This window comes from Budorcas taxicolor, chromosome 13, assembly GCF_023091745.1.
Source record: "Budorcas taxicolor isolate Tak-1 chromosome 13, Takin1.1, whole genome shotgun sequence".
NCBI lineage: Eukaryota > Metazoa > Chordata > Mammalia > Artiodactyla > Bovidae > Budorcas > Budorcas taxicolor.
Window position 1 is genome coordinate 43,156,880 of NC_068922.1, and position 20,480 is coordinate 43,177,359.

The window sequence follows — 20,480 nt, forward strand, 5'->3', positions numbered from 1 at the left end:
TTCTCTTTGAATACAACCCTCCCAGGTCACACATGTAAGGACTTTGTCATTATACTAGGGTTACCAGGTAAACCAAGAATATCTTGCCTCTCAAGATTTTAATCAGCTTTACAAGATCGTTCCCAGACCAGGTTCAGAACCATGCCCCCTGCAGTGGAGGCACAGAGTCCTCACCACTGGACCACCAGGAAAGTCCCAGGTTAAAGGAAATTTTTAGCCACAATTTCATCATACCTACATTTTCAGCTCTCTTCTCCATCTCTTCTGCTTCTGGAACTCCTACACTGTGAATGTTAGTATGTACTATTCCCTAGTTAATGTAGCAATTTTTATTATGATTCTGTATTCTGGTAAATTATTTTGGTAAATTATTAATCTCTATCTCAATATCTGATCTTTTCAAGTTTTTTTTTTTAAATTGTTTCATTTGACACAAATTCCTCTCTCTTCTCATTTTTCTTAGCTTCCTCCTTTTCTATTAAGTTAGGTGAAAAAGTTATCTGTCCTGGTTTCATGGGGCTGTCCTTGTGTGGACCTGTCTCTGTGCAGTCTGTGTGCATAAGGCTTTAGGGCAGAGCTGGAGCTGAGCTGGTCAGAGGTCATCCCTTCCCAGGGTGTGCTGGCAACTGTCACCTCGGTGGGAGGAGGAGGGGCAGGCTAGAGCCAGAGCCCAGTGTGAGCAAAGGCTTCTCTTGTGCTCAGTGGCTGTCCCCACCCTACTGGGCCAGGTGAGTCCCAAGACGCTGGAGCAGAACTCTGAGGGTTGGGTCCAGACTAGTTCCATTCCTTGTAAGTGTGCACCCCTTGTAAGTGTGCACCCCCATCCCCTGCACTGCACCTTTGCCCCAGAGGGTGGCAGAGCTGGAGGAAGGTGTGCAGGAGCAGCCCCTGGTGCGGGCAGCCGTGCATGTGGTGCAGCCCTACATACCATCAGAGCCCCAGACCCTGCTCCTCGGGGCCCTCTGTGATGGCCTTCCTGCCCCGTCCAGATGTGTGTGTGTGTTCCTATGTGTGTGTGTTCCTGTGTGTGTATGTGTTCCTATATGTGTGCCCCTTTGTGTGTGTGTATTCCTGTGTGTTCATGTTCCTGGATGTGTGTTCCTGTGTGTGTGTGTGTTCCTGGATGTGTGTTCCTGTGTGTGCATGTTCCTGGATGTGTGTTCCTGTGTGTGTGTGTTCCTGGATGTGTGTTCCTGTGTGTGCATGTTCCTGGATGTGTGTTCCTGTGTGTGTGTGTGTTCCTGGATGTGTGTTCCTGTGTGTGCATGTTCCTGGATGTGTGTTCCTGTGTGTGTGTGTTCCTGGATGTGTGTTCCTGTGTGTGCATGTTCCTGGATGTGTGTTCCTGTGTGTGTGTGTGTTCCTGGATGTGTGTTCCTGTGTGTGTGTGTTCCTGAATGTGTGTTCCTGTGTGTGTGTGTTCCTGTGTGTGTATGTGTTCCTATATGTGTGTCCCTTTGTGTGTGTGTATTCCTGTGTGTGTATGTGTTCCTGGATGTGTGTTGCTGTGTATGTGTGTTCCTGGATGTGTGTTCCTGTGTGTATGTGTTCCTGGATGTGTGTTCCTGGGTGTGTGTGTGTTTCTGTATGTGTGTCCCTGTGTGTGTTTGTGTTTCTGTATGTGTGTTCCTCTGTGTGCTTCTGTGTATGTGCATTCAGTTTGGTACTTGAAATAACAGGGAAAGTCTCACTCTTGGTAGATTTGTTCCCTGTCATGACTTTTACTAGTTAGCTCGTCATGCTCCTAGCCCTGGAATCAGCCCAACAGGAAAGCTACAGGTGGTTCAGTTCATTTCTGAGTCAGCATCTTACCTGGCTGAGATTGGCTATCTGATTCTGGTGAATTTATGACTGTTTCTGAATGCACTATGTCCCCCAAAGCCACACCCCCATTCTATTCAGGGCCTTTTAATACATGGTCTTGTCCATGTCTCCACCCTTATTCCTTTGTCCTTGGCTCCGTATGTATGTATACACACACACACACACACACACACACACAAACATGTATATATAGTTCCCCTGAAGCTGCAATAGGCATTCCAAGTGCTCTTCAGTTTAAACTTAGAGTTAAGTGGAACAGACACTAGTTCCCAGACAGCCCCCAAGTAGGTTGGAATACCGCACATAAGGTTTTCTGTTATCACTCTGGATTGAGGGAGCAACTGGGAGCTCATCAAGACTGCACTGCCGCAGGCAGGAGGAGGGTACAGGTGAGTAACACACGGTGAAATTTCCTTCCACTCTGTTCTGGATTTTTCCTAATTGCCTGTTCACTTTGTTGCTGTTAATCTGTGTTTGACTGTTTTCCAGAACTCCTATGAAGTTTTTAAGCTGATTTGTCTTTCTTTTCTTATCTTTCCATGGGAGAGTTCAGTCCTCCCACCTCACCATTTTGCTGACATCACTGTACATGTTAAATTTTGTCTTCACAACATTCTCGTGTATCAGTGCATCACAATTTCTGTTACTCTTTCCAAATTTGTTGCATTTTAATTTGTTTATAGGTTTTTCATTTACGAATGATGTGGAGCAGTTAGTAAATTATGTAAAATATGTATCAGTGACATTATAAGGGTACCCTAAAAGTTATATAACTAGCTAGAAGGGATCAACACTCAAAGTCTCTTTGAACACTGTACATGGTATTCTAAGGCTATTAATAGTTAACTTCCAATAAGCACTTTGCCAAAATGTCTCATTTCTATTTTCTGTTCAGGATTTCACCAGTCAGGTCTGTAAAGCATAATAATTTTGCTGTGGGAAATGTAAAAGGGGAAATTTATTTTCATTTGAAGGTTTGATTCTTTATTAAGGGGTAACATTTTGAAAAATGCTATTAAACACTTTTGGATTGTGTGATTTGTGTATGTGTGTGTGTTTGTACTGTAAGGTAGTTTTTTCAATTGATGTTTGATTGACATTGGGCTTCATAATAGAAAATTAAAAAAGATTGTTGTTGGAAGTTTCTAGTCTAATAAGTAGTCAATAATTGCTCACCCAGTCTCATCATTATATAATACGTGAGGTTATGTTGATAAAAATAATCAAATAAGTTAGCAGTGTTCAATCGTCTCTGACTCCATGGGTACTAGTTTAATCATGCTTCTCCTACAATGTCTCTGCTAACACTGGACAGTGCAGCTGGGGTGTTACCTTCTTGTTATTTATAACCTCTGAAGGCAGAAGAAAAAAATCCCAGTCTGCTTACTCAGAGGAGCAACAGACAATGGATCCCAAAGGCCAGAAGGTGAAGCTTAATGATGGCCACTTCATTCCTGTCCTGGGATTTGGAACCTACGCACCTCCAGAGGTAACAGTAGTGGTTTGGGGTTGAGATATAAATAGTAGTGGATGTGACATGAGCAGAAGGGACTTGGGTTGTCAAGCACTGAGCTCCTGTGTGACTCTGTACGGGTCATGTGGTTCCACCAACCAGGCTAGAACCATTTCCTCTGAAAGGGGATAAAGCATTCAGGCTTCACTCTGCATCATGGTCTGAAGCTGTGTTCACCTGCAGATTACTCTGGGTTTCCTTCCAGTTTCCATCTCTTTCCCAGATTGGCATAAGAGGTGAGACTCAGCTGTCAAGAATACTGTCAGCTTCTTTGCTTTGAAGGTGATTGCAATGGTGAAGTTTATCTGTATAGTTAATTAATTCCAGAAGTCTTTCCTCTTTCCAAAAAGCCATGACACTGAGAAGTATTTGAGGTGGGAGGTCCCGTAGATGAGTTGAATGAAAAATAATGGGAATGAATTGCTTTTATACTGTGGAGTGCCTGCTAGATGGCAGGCAAGAAACACTCCAGCTGTGTTTTGCCTCATATTTTTGTTTCTGCTTGGAAATTTATTCTCAGAGAAAATAATATTGTCATTTGAGGGTAAAAGTTACTACCCTACAGGCCAGGCTTTGTAATGTTTTCTTGGGCTTCCCCGGGTAGTTCAAATGTTAAAGAATCTGCCTGCAATGCAGGGGATCTGAGTTCAATCCCTGGGTTGGGAAGATCCCTTGAAGAAGGAAATGGCAACCCACTCCAGTATTCTTGTGGAGAATCCCGTGGACAGAGAAGCCTAATGGGCTAGAGTCCATGTGGTCACAAAGAGTTGGACATGACTGAATGACCAACACTTTAACACTTTGAAATGGGAAAGATTCTCAATCATATAAAAAGAAATGGAATATTATTCAGCATTAAAATGACATTAATCCTGCCATTTGCAACTGCACAGATGGATGGTAAGAACATTAAGGCAAGTGAAACAAGCTAGAAATAGAAAGACAAATACTGCATAATCTCCTTGTAGCTAGAATCTTAAAAAGTAGAACTCATAGAAGCAAAGAATAGAGGTGTGGTGACCAGCAGCTGGTGTCAAGCCTGGGAAAAATGGTAAGTTGTTGGTCAAGGCTACAGACCATCAATTATAAGATGAATAATCATGGAGACCTGATGTAAAGCACTGTGACTATAGTTTAAAATAATGGGATATATCTTCAATTTTGTAGACTAGATCTTATGTCTTCTTACAAACACCCAGAAAAGTTAGGTGTGTGAGGTGATGGAACTGTTACCTAGGTTGATTTTGGTAATTCATTAAGAGTGGATACTTCCATTGGTAAGAATAATCATGGGAAATGGCACACCGGTTGAAGCTCAAGCTTGAATCAAGCTTAAGCCAGGAGAAAGATCAATGACCTCAGAATGGAGATGACACCCCCCTAATGGCAGAAAGGAAGAGGAACTAGAGAACCTCTTGATGAAGGTTAAAGAGGGAGTGAAAAGCTGATTTAAAATTAAACATTCAAAAACCTAAGATCTTGTCATTCAGTCCCATCACTTCACGGCAAGTAAATGGGGGAGAAATGGAAACAGTGGCAGACTTTATTTTCTTGGACTCCAAATCATTGTGGACGGTGACTGTAGCCAGGAAATTAAAAGATGATTGCTCCTCAGAAGAAAAGCCACGAGAAACCTAGACATCATCTTAAAAAGCAGAGGCATTGGCTTGTGGACAAAGGTCCATATAGTCAAAGCCATGTTTTTTCCAGTCGTTATGTATGGATGTGAGAGTTGGACCATAAAAGGCTATGCGGGGAAGAATCGATGCTTTTGAACTGTGGTGTTGGAGAATACTCTTGAGAATGCCTTGGACAGCAAAGAGATCAAGCCAGTCATCACCTAAAGGAAATCAACCCTGAGTATTCCTTGGAAGGACTGATGCTGAAGTTGAAGCTCCAATATTTTGGCCACGCAATACGAAGAGCCAACTCATTGGAAAAGACCCTGATTCTGGAAAAGACTGAAGGTGTGAGGAGAAGGAGGCGACTGAGGGTGAGATAGTTGGGTGGCATCACTGATACAATGGACATGAGTTTGAGCAAGCTGCAGGAGGTAATGAAATACAGGGTAACCTGGAGTGCTGCAGTCCGTGGGATCAGAAGGAATTGAACAGGACTGAGTGATGGAACAAAAACAGTGACTTATATGAGAACATCTCTTTGTACACCTTGATTACATACAGTTTTTATGTGGTGTGTTCTTTGTGGCCTCACTGGTAGACAGAGGTCTTAGAAGCAATTACCTTGTTTCTTGATGCTTTTACCAGGCACCTTACACCTTTGTTGAATTATCTTCAAAGATCTCACAGTATAAATCCTATTCTGACTGCAACGTTATCCTGAGTACTTTGGGTTCTACCAGCAAATCAATGAAACTGCAGGTGGTCTTGAGGTCTCTCATGCCCATAATCAACCATGATCACCTCAGGGTGAGTGGTTCCTGGGTGTCCAGTTAATTACTGACCAGGAACATTCAGGGAAATCATCAAGCATTCATCACCACACATACAGAACTAACCAAAGGCACAAAGAAAAGTTGATGTTGGGAAGATGAAAGCTTGTGCCTAGCAATCTCTTAATCATCTGGATATTCAACTTCTACCTTTGTTGCTTATGTAGGTTGCTAAGAGGGATGCTCTGGAATTCACCCCATTTGCTATAGAGGTTGGGTTCCGCCATATTGACTGTGCTCATGCTTACCAAAATGAAGAGCAGATAGGCCAGGCCATTCGAAGCAAGATTGCAGATGGCACTGTGAAGAGAGAAGACATATTCTGCACTTCAAAGGTACTGTGTGTGTTGTGTGTGTGCACATATGTGCAAGTGATTGTGCCCAGGTGACAATTATATAATAGGATCCTTTGATGAAGAGTTGCTTGGTGAACTATGCTTATTGATAAATTCCTAAAGTATTAGAGTTCCCTCGTGGTTCAGTGCTTAAGACTTGGCACTTAAATGCCATGTGCCCTGATTTGATCCTTGGTTGGGGAAGTAATATCAGACAAGCCTTGCAGTAAGGCCAAAATAAGTTACCTAAAGTATTCTTAATACAACTTTTATTCTTTAACCTCTGTAGCTTTGGTGCACATCCTTTCGACCAGAGTTGGTCCGACCAGCCTTGGAAAAGTCACTGAAAAGTCTTCAACTGGACTATGTCGATCTCTATATTATGCATTATCCACTGGCTCTGAAGGTTAGAAATTTGTGTGATCACATCAGTGTTACATCTTGCGTTAGAATGTGCATCAACTTGCATGGATGGTTAAATTAAGATTTTTCTTAGTAGGTTGAAGGGATGATTATACTAGAGTAGAATCTTCCACAATCATTTGTGATCATCTTTTTACTGAGTTTCTCTGAATCCCTTACATACTCCCAGAGAAAGGAGTTAGTATTCTGAGATTCTCTGCCAGAAAAACTTGAGGAAATAGAACTAGGTGAGTTCTGCACACAGTCCTTGTTATAACTCCTGAGTGTCTGGGGATTTCATGAACCAAGAGTTTGGTGCAGCTGTGGTGAGCATGGCACTGTCTCACACTGAACATGATTAGTTTCTCTTGTCTTTCACCCTTTCAAGTTGAGCATATTTGGTGGTGCTCCTTCTGAGTGCGTCTAAACTTCATACCTATGCAGGGACTTGGGATAACTTTCCTGCACTCTCCCTAGTCTTCAGATGAGGTTTGTAGACTGCACTTACCCATTAAGAAAGGTTTACTTAGAACACTTGATGTCAAGTCACAGAAATGAACTCAAACCATCCAATGCAAAATAGCTTAGTGGTCTACATAGATGGCAAGTTCCAGCCACAGACAGAAATGATGGTTGCAGTACTCTACAGAAGTGTCTCCTTTTCCTATCCCTTATAAAGGCACTACTCATGGTTTACTTTATTTTTACTGAACATTTTACATTGGTGGGAAATTTGACCTTGGGGTAGCTCAAGGCTCATGGTCATGAACATATGAGAACATGTCTGGGTCTTCCACATTCCATATCAACCTAATGAGATCCCTGCTGGCTCATGTGCCTGTCCTAGGGCACCTGACGCTCAAAGGGAAAAGAGAGTCTGATTATCTAGACCAGGTCAAGATAGCAAATTTTATTCTGGAAATGAAGTCATGTAACTTACTGCCATTCCCAGCTCACAGAGGCATTTGGAAACAGGCAAGTATAAGAACAGACAAAATTCACAGAAGTCACAGGAAGGTCCTTTCAGGACCCAGAAAAATTGTACTTATTACAACATATATTTAATGTAAGAGATTAGAATAAGTCTCCCTCCTAAAGACATTGCTTATATACACAAATCACTTTGCAAATATTATCTAGTATCTAGAAAGTTTTAAACCTAACTCATGGAGGTTTAATCCCTGGTGCCAGGCAGGCTTGCTAAATGTGGAGAAATTATTTTGTGACATCTCTAAAATGACTGCTTCTATTCTAGCCAGGAGAAGAATTATATCCAAAAGATGAAAATGGAAAACTGATAGCTGACTCAGTGGATCTCTGTCGCACATGGGAGGTGAGTATGAGGAGCAGAGAGACTGGGGAGGAGCCAGGAGAGTGGGAACTTCCTTCATTTCTTCCACCTGTGAGAATGCGCTGTGGACCATCAGACTCAGCAGTTCATGAATCTAAGGGCTGGGATGCTGGGTTTGTGGGGAGGAAGCCATTGCTGTAATGTTTACAGAGAGGAATGGAGGAGTAGAATATGGGACAGTGCAGACAGGCATCTCTGTCCTTCCATATGATGTGTCTTCTCCAGGGTTCAAGGGGCAAACAATATTTCTTTTTATATCATGTCTTTTTCCCCTCTTTCCTTTTTGATAATTGATGCTAATTCTTGATGGATGATGGTGATTACCGATGTTTTCCAGCATTTATTCTTGCTCTATCTTTCCATGTAATTGTTCATCACCCCTCCCTCCCAGGCCCTGGAGAAGTGTAAGGACGCAGGGCTGGCCAAATCCATCGGGGTGTCCAACTTCAACCACAAGCAGCTGGAGAAGATCCTGAAAAAGCCGGGGCTCAAGTACAAGCCCGTGTGCAACCAGGTGAGCAGCTCAGCTTCTCTCCCTCCTGCTCTTTGGAACCTTCTTTTTGCCCTGGAGTCTGATGTCTGTCTGTCCTCCTCTCCTGTTCATCTGACCATTGTGGACAGGAGATTCTAAACAGCTGAGTTCCTGTCTGCATGGTGTGTATAAAATCCAAAATGGTATCTCTGTCTGTAAATCTGGGTGGAAAAGTGCAGAGATCTTCCTGGTAGAATGCAGAAGTAAAGGAAGGAGGTATTTCCCTGAGATGAAAGGATGGCCAAGTCACAGGGTGAAAGTGCCCTGGAGTGAAATTTGTACAGGAAGGAAAACCATGAAAATGTGGAATGGGAAATAAATTGACATAGAGGCAAATCAGCTGAGATGGGTGTTAAGGGTTTGTGTGGGGTTCTGATGGCTGAATCCTTAGTCTTGGTGTTGCAGTGTTTATAAGTCTTTAACAGGGAGCACAGTTGAGAAAACTGTGTTGGAGATGATGAAAATCATTCAGGTTAGAGGGTGAAGTTAAAGGCTCATTGTGACGCTAACACTCTATGAATTTTACTCATGAATATCTACTCAAATGTAGAGTCCATCTTTTGGTTAGTCAGTCTCAGACTGGTTCTCCCATCTATGTCCGTCATAAATTAAGTGTATAAACAAATTTTTCTCTATTTCTCTGTTGATATTAACATTTCCAATTTATATTTAATGTTATGGTTTTTCCTTTATCATTTTTTAAACTTTTTGCCTTTCTCTGTCATTTAATATTACATTTCCATAATACGTGACCCTCTTTTCTATTGGTTTTCTACAGGTGGAATGTCACCCTTATCTCAATCAGAGGAAACTGTTGGATTTCTGCAAGTCACATGATATTGTTCTTGTTGCCTATAGTGCTCTGGGATCCCAAAGAGTAAAAGAATGGTATTGAACTCTAATGAAAGCAACAGGGAGTTTATGTAAAATTCAATTTTTGATGAGATAGTTTAAATCATACAATACTCAGATAACTCTCATAGGCAGAGGGGAGAGAGAGGAGTAATGGAATGAATTCTTCTCTTTTATCTTCCCATCACCCAGCCAATTTTTCTAGATTGTATTAGCTTTTCGACTCATGAATAAGAAATGCCTACATTAAAATCTATATGTAATCTCCCAGTTGAGACCAGAGACACAAGCTTATGTCATGATTTACTTATTAACTAATGAGCACATTTTAAAAAATAGGTGTTCCAAGGTTCACTTACCTTATGTCTACAGTTGAGATAGTAGTATTTAACTCCTAGGTTTCTATCATGATAGAAAAAAATTTCAATTTGAACCATTTTGGTAAGCATCTATAGTAGAATAATGATGAAATAAATGTCTCTTATTTTGAGACCTCGCAATTTTTATCAATACTTTAGAAAAAGTGAAATTTACAAACAATTCTTGGTCTTTCCTTTTGCTTCTCTATTCATGCCCTTGATTATATAAGAAAAAACACCCTTGAAAATTAAAGGACAAAAAAACCCATGAGTTTGGCAGTCCTGGTCTCAACTCAATAATGCCTCTGAGTTACCTGCAGAGTTTTTAAACACAGAATAGGAGGTGACACAGTTGAGGTTCTGATTCAGTTTGTTTTCAGATCTGCCATGGAATTTGTATTTCTTACAAGATCCCAGTTGATAGTGATGATGCTGGTCAATGAACTATACTTTGCGAAGCTCTGGTCTAGAGTGAACCTCTTGTTCTATTTGGAAAAATATTCAGAAACTGAGTATTTAGTCTCAGCTCCTCAGCATTTTTGAATTTCCTTCCAGGGTGAACCCAAACCACCCCGTTCTCTTGGAGGACCCAGTTCTCTCTGCCATTGCTCAAAAGCACAAGAAAACGGCAGCTCTGGTTGCCCTTCGCTACCAGATACAACGTGGGGTTGTGGTTCTGGCCAAGGGTAACAACAAGAAGTGGATCAAAGAGAACATGCAGGTGATGATGAGTGGGGCTGTGGGCAGAGGGCTCCTCAGGAATATCCTTCACGAGGGCTCTCAGACTATCTTTGGGCCAAAACGAGTTACCTGATCTTTCCCTGTGTGTGAATGCCTGGTAGTTTTCTCCTTCTGCTGTGGCAACAGGAGAAGCATTATGGCTGGAGAGGGTTACGGTTGGACAGAAAATGGAGATTTTCGCTTGAGCATTACATTGGGGCAATGTATTCTGTCACTTTGTGCAAATTACATCTTATTTTCTTCATTCTCAATTATGCAATTGCAGTATGTGATTTTCTTTCTTATACTGTTTGAACTGCTCTAATCAAACACCATAGGTTGAGTGGCTGAGAAAAAAAACTGGAATTTGTTTCTCACAGTTCTGAAGCTGGAGATCTGAGATCAGAGTGCCTGTGTGGTCAGGTGAGGCTGCTCCTCCAAGTCACAGGTTACTCCTTGTATCTTAACATGGTGGAGGGGGCAAAGAACTCCCCCAGTTCTCTTATGTGAATATGATGTTGTTTAAATCTCATTCATGAGGGCTCCACCATCATGACATAATCATCTCTCAAAGGATTCATTTCTAACAGCATCAACCTGTGAATATGAGGACAGAAAATTTATGGCAGTGATCTTTAACTTCCAAACCATTGTGTTTTTATTTTGCCTTTCCCTGAATACTAATAAGATTTCATCTTCATACATTTAATCTTCTTGAGTTTCTGTCTTTGTGAAGTCCTCTTCAAGACTTTGTCCATTTTTGCTAGGTTGTCTATACTTTGTTTTCTGTGTAGGAGACCATTATTGTACCTTTAGCCATAACTGTATGGAAACTCCCCAGTTTCAGGATTTAATGCAGAGATGATTTATGCGTCTCTTGTATTCTGTGGTTTGACAACCAACCTGCACTCAGCTAAGCTGTCGTCCTCTGGTCTGGGCTTTCCTGTGCTTCTGCAGTTCAATGGGGAGCAGCTGGGAAGTTCTGTTTTAGCAGGTGGACGAGGCTTTTGTAGGAGGAGCCTCCACCCTGCTCTGTATAGTTTTTATGAATAGTTGACTAGACTGGGACAACTAACCTGGTCTTCATCTCAGCACAGTGGTATGATCCCAAGTCAGTTATTAGGGAAATTGTCCTCTTCCTGTCTGGACTAAGATCTGGGTCATCTCTTCTTCTGGGAAATATCACTGTTCAATGCAGGTTACAGGTCAGGCCAAGTAAGGGGAATGGAAATTGTCCCCTGATCAATTGTTTCCGTGTTTCCATTTAAAGTTGGTTCTGTAATCTAGCTGGAACTGTTTATCTAAGATAATATGAAAATGGATGCATGTATGTTTAAGTATATTTAAATGTAAATCTAAGGTTTCATATTTCCTCAAAGATTTTCATTGTCAACTCAGTCATATATCAAGTGTTCATAAGTACATTTCTGTTATCTCTTTTCTATTTAACTATTCAGTTTTCTGCATCATGTTATTAAAGTGGAAAATAAGTCTTGCTTTTCAGAATGGTAATTTTTTATTTTTTAAAGCTGTCTTGGCTACTTTTGATTGGCTCTCTTTTATTTAACATTTAGTATCACTTTACCAACTTCCAGGAAAGAATACATGCTCGAGTCTTTGGCTCAAGTTGCATTGAAACACTAGATCACTTTGGAGAAAACGAATTTTTTTTACAAAACTGAGCTTTTCATTTCATGATTATGATATGAATTTTTAATTACTTAGGTGTTCTTTAATGTTAAAACACTTTTCATAACTTTCTCCACTAAGGCATATACATAAAGTTTTTGTTAGATTTATTCATAGATAATGAGTAAGTTTGATATCAGATTCCTGAACAGGCTTTAAAAGGGGAGCCTCCTCCCTACACTACTTTAGCTGATCGCTGTCACCCTTACAGCATTTTGGGAAGAGTTAATCAGTCTAATGTTTGCTCAATTGCAGTTATCAAGTTAGGAGTACCTGAAGGCGGTGTGATTGGAAAAGAATGATTTTAGTTTGTTTTCTATCTGAAGTGACTCACTTAGAAAGATAAGGGACTGATGTGCTGTAATGTTTGTGAGGTGGACAGAGAAGGAGAAGGTGTGGGAAGCAGAGGTGAGAATTCAGCAGAGGTTCCCAGGCTTGTTCTCCTGAAAGCTGAGGACAAACACGGCTTCCCTGCCCCCTCTTCTTGTCTCCATTCAGCTGGAAACTCCTCCAGTCCCCAGGGAGAGACTGGTTCCTTGAGGGAGAGGTAATGTGATTGTTCCTTCCTTCCAGGTGTTTGACTTTGAACTGACTCCAGAAGACATGAAAGCAATCGATGGCCTCGACAGCAACATAAGATATTGTGATTTTCAACTGTAAGTGACTTGCAGATGTTTCACTTACACACTGTTTTCTCTAGCAGGCGGGTCAGCAGGGGAACTAAGCTTTTCAAAAGGATAATTCTAGAAAGACAGTGCTGATTTCCTGCTTAGGAGTAACTGGGGACTTTCTGCAGACCTCATACCAGAGATTTCCTCCAGGGTTCCATCTTTCACCAACAGCAGTGTGATGGGCCCTGGACAACTCAACAGTAAAATCCCCAGAGTTGGCATCATGGTGAATTCACTACTTTGTGCCCCTATTCCCTGTGCCTGGTGCACCTCCTCTCAGTGCTGGGCACCCAGGGAACACAAAAGCCACGGTGCCTGCAGCCAACTATTCTTTCAGTGATCTGTGAACATGTTTAATCTTTATTTCTTTTTACATTAGGGGAAAATGATTATATTAATAATAACTACGTATTATGCAAACAGTTGACTCATTGGAAAAGACCCTGATGCTGGGAGGGATTGGGGGCAGGAAGAGAAGGGGACAACAGAGGATGAGATGGCTGGATGGCATCACTGACTTGATGGACATGAGTTTGAGTAAACTCCGGGAGTTGGTGATGGACAGGGAGGCCTGACATGCTGTGATTCATGGGGTGGCAAAGAGTCAGACACTACTGAGAGACTGAACTGAACTGAACTGACTGATGTATTAACGAATCCATAAAGATTACTTTCTTGTTTTGTTCTGTTTAGTCGCTTATTCATGCCCAAATCTTGGGACCTTGTGGAATGAACCCCAACAGGCTCCTCAATCCATGGGATTCCCCAGGCAGGAATACTGGAGTGGGTTGCTATTTCCTTCTCCAGGGAACCTTGGGGATCAAGGGATCGAACTCATGTCTCCTGCTTGGCAAGTGGATCCTTTACCACTGAGCCGCCTGGGAAGCCGGCATTCATGTTAATCCTGTGAACACAATTATAAAATGTATTGTTGACATTTTTATTGAGGAGGGTCTCATGAAGGCCAACATGCAACAGTGCTGTGAAGTCACACAGGCCTGCTCCTATGTGTCTGGTGGATATTGTCATTAATGGGCATTTCTTTTCCAAGACACCATCCATTTCTTTCAAATTAATCTCTTCATTGATCTTTTTTCCCTATTATGACTCCCATGTCCTCATTCTTGTTATCTCACAAAGTTGAATTACCAGTAGATCATGAGCTTAACTGACCCTCCAGTGAATGACTTCTGTGTCCTTAGCAGGACACACCCAGATAGGATCATCTGGGTCTCTGGTTTCTTGAGTAAAGACTGACCCCAGTTTAGCTTTCATCCATCAGAAGTCCTTGGTGGCTCAGATGGTAAAGAATCTACCTGCAGTTGGGGAGACCTGGGATCAATTCTTGTGTGGGAAAATCCCCTGGAGGAGGGCATGGCAGCCCATTCCAGTACTCTTGCCTGAAAAATCCCATGGACAGAGGAACCTTGTGGGTTACAGTCCATGGCATCATAAACAGTCAGACGTGACTGAGCAACTAAGCACACTTTAGAAGTCCATCCCCTGGGGAGCCCCCATCTCCTTGACTTTGACTTGGTTTCCGGCTGCTTAATTACTACAGGAGAATATCGGGACTGAGGAGACAGAAGAGAAATTTGGAAGGAAGTTTAGAGAGAAGGGAATAGAAATGATTGGTTAACAAAGATTTTGCTTCAAATGAGATTCCAAAGCTCTCCCTGTTGTTTGTAAAGCTATATCATGATTCTGATAAGTGTGGAAGTCGCTCAGTCATGTTTGACTCTTTGGGACCCCATGGACTATACAATCCATGGAATTTTTCAGGCCAGGATACTGGAGTGGGTAACCTTTCCCTTCTCCAGGGGATCTTCCCAACCCAGGGATTGATCCAGGTCTCCCGCATTGCAGGCAGATTCTTTACCAGCTGAGCAACTATTATGTTCTGATAAAAGACATGATAATTGAAAAAAAAAGTGCATAGTTGCATTTATATACTTAAAGACTTTTAAGTATAAATGTATATTCTCTTTCATTAGGCTGTGAATGCCTAGACTTACACATCTTTGTGGGCTTGGGTCAACAGCACAGCTCCTGGCACTTGGAATCATTCAGAATTCACTATTTAATGAATTGAATTGAAAAGGACATTTTCAAAAAGAAAAGTAGAAACATGGCAAAAAAGGAAAACAGCAGTAATACTACTTGCTGAATAACCAGTGTTTTAATACAGTACAGTATAAATTAAGAAAAAAGTAATCCCACTCTGTGCTCTATGATTATTCAGGTGCACAAGGTATCTCTCCAATAGATGAGAACTTCCTTAATGGGGACACTCTGTTTTGGGGGTGCTCAATATCAGCTTATTAATGGATTTGTGGAAAAGAGGAGCTAATTTGTTCACTGCGACCCTTCTCATCATCTAGGGACAGAAGTTCCACTTGTGTCTGAAATGATCTCCATAGTTAGACCCAGGTCTTGTGCCCTCTTGGAAATTGTAACCTGAGTCAAACTACGTATCACTGTGGAGTGAATATTACATGTGAATGTTGGGACTGGATGTGCAGCTGCCATGTGTACATGGAGCAGACACCTGCATGTGTGCTTGTAAGGGAGGGTGGGGAGAAGGAGGAATGTGTTTGTAGATTTAGAGTTTTAGCCCATCCTGACTGCCTCCACAGAGTAATGCTCTCTCTGACAATATAATAAATTAATCCTCTTCTCTTTCAGGGGTATTGGTCACCCTGAGTTTCCATTTTCTGAAGAATATTGACTCTTAGTCCTCCTTCTGGATCTTCAAGAATTTCTTGCTTCTAGGGAAGAGGATTTTTGTACTTGGTGGAGGTGCTCAAATGAAGTGTCTGAATGTTTGAAAGCTTGCCTTTCCTTAAAAATAAAAAGAAAAGTTTATGAAACAATAAAGACTTCAAAATAAGAATACTCTTTGTTTATGATATTTGAAAAACATGCAAATTGCAGAAAATTTGGAAAACAGAAGGGAAAGGATAGGAAATAAAAATAAGCCATGATTAAACCATTTACTAATACTTAACTTTGGTGCATTTTCTTTATGAATCCTATGCAACGGTGTATGTGTGTTTATATACAAAGACAAATAATCTTCAATCTACAGGTTGGATATTTATTTTTTAACTTAGCATAATTATCTTAGTAAGCTAAAAATATGATTTAAAAAATCCAGTATTATATTTTGTTTATTGTAAAGCAGCGCATGTTATTCATTTATTTAATTTCTTAATTGTCTGCCCATGCTTAGCATTTTGAGTTCTTATATATTCTGCTAGTATTTCATTGGTTGCCATTCACTCTCATTCAGCAAAACTTTACTGAATGTTCTTTAGTAATATATTGTTTTATCAATAAATGTTAATTAAAATGAGAAATTCTTTTTCTTTTAAAATGAGAAATTCTTGAGTTTATAGTCTAGTGGAGGATGAGACAGTAAATGAAGTCAGGAGAATTTAGCTGTTAGAAATGGGTAAGTGCCTATTGAGAAAATTCTGCACAATGTCTTGCATTTCTGTACATCTGTTAGGCAGAGACACCAACTACCCTACATCCCACACAACGTTTCAATTGTACAAGAAACAGCCTTGACAGAGAGATCGTGGCTCTCTTCATTTCTCTGGAACACAAAACACTAAATTCAGGAAGGAAGAGTGTTCACGTAACATTTAAGGGCCTGCAAGTCGGCTTATGTGGGTGGAGTTTAGTGAGGAAAGAAGACAGGAGTTGAGACAAACCAGAGAGCCAGTGGGGCAGTGGGGCCAGGGGATCTGTGTCACATAGGCGTTTAAAAGGACTTTACTGTGAGAGAAATGGAGAATGATATTTTGTGTTTTGTGCAGAGTAGTTACATGAACAGACATGAGTTTTAAAAAAATCAACCTGGTTGTTATGTTGAGAATAAAAGAGAAAAAAGAGCCCTCGTTTAGGACTCTACAGGAATTTAGGAGAGAGATGATGTTGGCTTGGACCACAGAAGGAGCCGTAAATATGGTTAGAGCAGATTTATTTTAAGGGCAGCATGAATTAGACTGTCTAACATGTTGGACATACAGATAAAGGAAAAGGGGAATCAAAGTTGACTCCAGGTGTCTGTGGCTAAGGAACAGGAGATGGAGATGCCATTTTCTCAGATGGAGATGATGTGGGGGAGTACACATTTGTGGGAAGATTAGGAGTTCAATTACAGACACGTATCCTTGAGATGCCTTTAGGTACCCAAGTAAAGATGCATGCATACAGTTGGACATGGAATTCTATGAGAGAAAAGGTTTAGGTAAAATATTTAATTTGTGGTTTGTTAATTTTAGTTGCCTCTTAAAGCCATGAGACTGCATAATCAGAGATATTATGTTATACAATGAGATAGGGAAGTTAAGCTTCATGAGAACCCAGCATTAAGAAGGTGATTTTAAAAAAATATGGAGGAACCTGCAAAAGAGGTTTATAAGTCATGTGAAGCAGATGTTTGGAGAAAAAAAGAGACCAATGCTAAGAGGGGACAAGTCAGGGAGGACTGAAACTGACTGCTGGATTGGGCAGTTAACCTTGGCAAGGTCAAGTGCAACTTTGATAGAGTGGTGAAGGCAAACTGTGAGGAGAATAGGTTCAAGAAACGGTGCAAGAAACCAGTGAGAAGCAGAGTATACAAAGTCTTCAAAGAATTTGCATGACACCACCCTTCTGGCAGAAAGTGAGGAGGAACTAAAGAGCCTCTTGATGAAGGTGAAGGAGGAGAGTGAAAAAGTTGGCTTAAAACTCAACATTCAAAAACTGAGATTATGGCATCTGGTCCCATACGTTTATGGGAAATAGATAGGGAAAAAATGGAAACAGTCACAGACTTCATATTCTTGGGCTAAAAATCAATATAGACTGTGGCCACAGCCATGAAATTAAAGACACTTGCCCCTTGGAAGAAAAGCTATGAAAAGCCTAGACAGCACATTGAAGAGCAGAGACATCACTTTTCTGACAAAGGTCCATAGCGTCAAAGCTTTGGCTTTTCCTGTAGTCAGGTATGGATGTGAGAGTAGGACCATAAAGAAAGTTGAGCACCGAAGAATTGACGCTTCTGAACTGTGGTGCTGGAGAAGACTCTTGGGAGTCCCTTGGACTGAAAGAAGATCAAACCAGTCAACCCTAAAGGAAATCCTAGTTCCAACCCTGATATTTATTGAAAGGACTGATGCTCCAATACTTTGGCCACCTGATGCGAAGAGCTGACTCATTAGAGAAGACCCTGATTTTGGGCAAGATTGAAGGCAGGAGGAAAAGGGCCAACAGAGGATGAGATGGTTGGAGGACATCATTGACTCAATGGAAATGAATTTGGGCAAACTCTGGGAAGTAGTGAAGGACAGAGGAGACTGTGTGCTGCAGTCCATAGGGTGGCAAAGAGTTAGACACAACTGAGTGACTGAACACCTCATTTATTGTCCTGTAGACTCTTCCTCCATCTTCAGAGACAGCACATCACATCTTGGAGTCTCTTTCTAATGCTCCTATCTTCCCACCTTCTTTTCAACTATAGCCCTCCCAGGTCCCAGGACTTCATGATTACTCTAGGGTGACCCAGGTAATCCAGGAACATCCCCAGTCACATGGTTTTAATCACCTTTGCTAAGTAGTTCCCTGACCAGGTTCAAAACCCGTGTCCCCTGCAGTGGAAGTACAGAGTCCTCACCACTGGACCACCAGGGATGTTCCGGGTTCAGAAAGTTTTTTGCCCATAATTTCACCACATACATTTTGCACCCCTTTTCTTTTCTCCTCTCCTTCTGGAACCTCTATCATGTGAATGTTTTTATGTTCTATTCCCTAGTTAGAGAAGCATTCTTAATTACTATTCTGAATTCTGGTAAATGAATTATTTTGGTAAATTATTTATGTTATCTCTTTAGCAGATTTTTTCAGGTGTTTTTCTTATTGTTTCATTTGAGACAAATTCCTCTGTCTTCTCATTTTGCTTTACTTTCTCTGTCTCTATGAAATGAGGTGAAAAAGTTTCCTGATCTGTTCTTACAGGGGTGTGTCCTTGTGTGGATGCATCCTTGTGCAATCGGTGTGCCCAGAGGCTTTGGGGCAGAGCTGGAGCTGAGGTGGGCAGGGTCATCCATTCCCAGGGCGTGCTGGCAACTGTCACCTCGGTGGGAGGAGGTGGGGGAGGCAAGAACCAGAGCCCTGTGCTCACTGACTGTTCCAACCTTACTGGGCCAGGCAGGTCCCAAGTGGCTGGAGCAGAAGCTATGAAGATTGGCCTCAACTTAATTCCACCCCTTGTAAGTGTGCACCCTCCTCCCCATCCCTGACACTGGCACTTTTGCCCCAGAAGGGAGCAGAGCTGGAGGAAGGCGTGCTGGAGAAGCCCCTGGCATGGATGGCTGTGCATGTGGTGCAACCCTGGCACACTTGTCAGAGCTCCAGACCCTGCTCCTCTGGCCCCTCTCTGATGGTTGCCCTGCCCCATCCATACGTGAGTGTGTTTCTGTGTGTGTTCCTTTGTGAAGGTGTTCATAGTTGGGGACTTTAACCAATTTGTTTAACAAACAAGGCAAATACTCTTGGCAAATTTGTTCCTTGTCATGATTTTCCTTCATTAGTTTGCTTGGTATGCTCCTCAGTTCAGTTCAGTTCAGTTCAGTCGCTCAGTTATGTCCAACTCTTTCTGACCCCATGAATCGCAGCATGCCAGGCCTCCCTGTCCAACACCAACTCCTGGAGGTCACCCACACTCATGTCCATCAAGTTGGTGATGCCATCCAGCCATCTTATCCTCTGTCATCTCCTTCTCCTCCTTCCCCCAATCCCTCCCAGCATCAGGGTCTTTCCTAGTCCTGGTTTTAGCCCGACAGGAAAACTGAGGGGTCTCAGTTCATTTCTGAGTCAGCATCTTGCCTGGCCCATGGCTGGATTTCTGATTCTGGTGTATTTATGACTGTTTTTGAATGCTCTATGTTCTCTCGCCCCCCTCCCCCCCCCCCCACCCAAATCCACACCCCAATTCTACTCAGGGTTTTATTAATACTTGGTCTAGTCTATGTTTCCCCCTTATTCCTTTGTCCTTGGCCCCATATATATATGGGCTTCCCCGGTGGCTTAGATGGTAGAGAATCTGCCTATATTGCAGGAAACCCGGGTTCAATCCCTGGGTCTGGAGGATCCCCTGGAGAAGGGACTGGCAACCCACTCCAACATTCTTGCCTGGAGAATTCCATGGACAGAGGGGCCTGGTGGGCTATTGCACATAGGGTCGCAAAGAGTCAGACACGACTGAGCAACTAACACTCACTCCATATATATATATAGTCCCCCCACAGCTGTAATAGCCCCTCTAACTGCTCTTCAATTTAAGTTTAGAGTTAAGTGGAACAGACAGCAATCTCCAAACAGCCTCCAAGTAGGTTGGAACATTGCACACAGGTTTTCTGTGATCGCTTTGGTTTGAGGGAGGCAACTGGGAGCTGATCAAGACTGCACCGCTCCAGACAGACAGGAGCAGGGTACAGGTGAGTGATGCACAGTGAAATTCCTTGCCACACTCTGTTCTGAATTTTTCCTAATTGCCTGTTTACTTTGTTGCTGTTGATCTTTGTTTGACTGTTTTCCAGAACTCCTATGAGGTTTTTCAGCTGCTTTCTCTCTCTGTTTTCATCTTTCCTTGGGAGAATTTAGTCCTCCTAGCTCACCATTTTGCTGGCATCATAGTACATATTAAACTTTGGACTTCACAGTATAACCATGTAGCATTGCATGATAATTTCCCTTACTCTTCCTGAATTTGTTATAATCTAAGTTG

At 41.9% G+C, this 20,480-nt stretch overlaps 1 protein-coding gene across 1 annotated transcript; it reads left to right on the forward strand.

Annotated features, from left to right (window-relative positions):
- Positions 1-3,193: 3,193 nt before the first annotated feature.
- Positions 3,194-15,503, forward strand: LOC128058206 (dihydrodiol dehydrogenase 3-like). The gene is made up of 9 exons (XM_052650591.1): positions 3,194-3,313; positions 5,957-6,124; positions 6,414-6,530; positions 7,782-7,859; positions 8,269-8,391; positions 9,188-9,297; positions 10,176-10,341; positions 12,603-12,685; positions 15,386-15,503. Exons 1-9 carry the CDS (start codon positions 3,230-3,232, stop codon positions 15,426-15,428), a joined length of 972 nt encoding a protein of 323 aa, XP_052506551.1. The 5' UTR covers positions 3,194-3,229; the 3' UTR covers positions 15,429-15,503.
- The last annotated feature ends 4,977 nt before the right edge of the window (positions 15,504-20,480 follow it).

Bases quoted from the DNA above. Each gene is read 5' to 3' on its own strand.
- LOC128058206 (XM_052650591.1), top strand. From the start codon at position 3,230: ATGGATCCCAAAGGCCAGAAGGTGAAGCTTAATGATGGCCACTTCATT. The intron at 6,125-6,413 runs GTACTGTGTGTG...TAACCTCTGTAG, and splicing joins ACATATTCTGCACTTCAAAG to CTTTGGTGCACATCCTTTCG. The intron at 12,686-15,385 runs GTAAGTGACTTG...CTTCTCTTTCAG, and splicing joins AGATATTGTGATTTTCAACT to GGGTATTGGTCACCCTGAGT.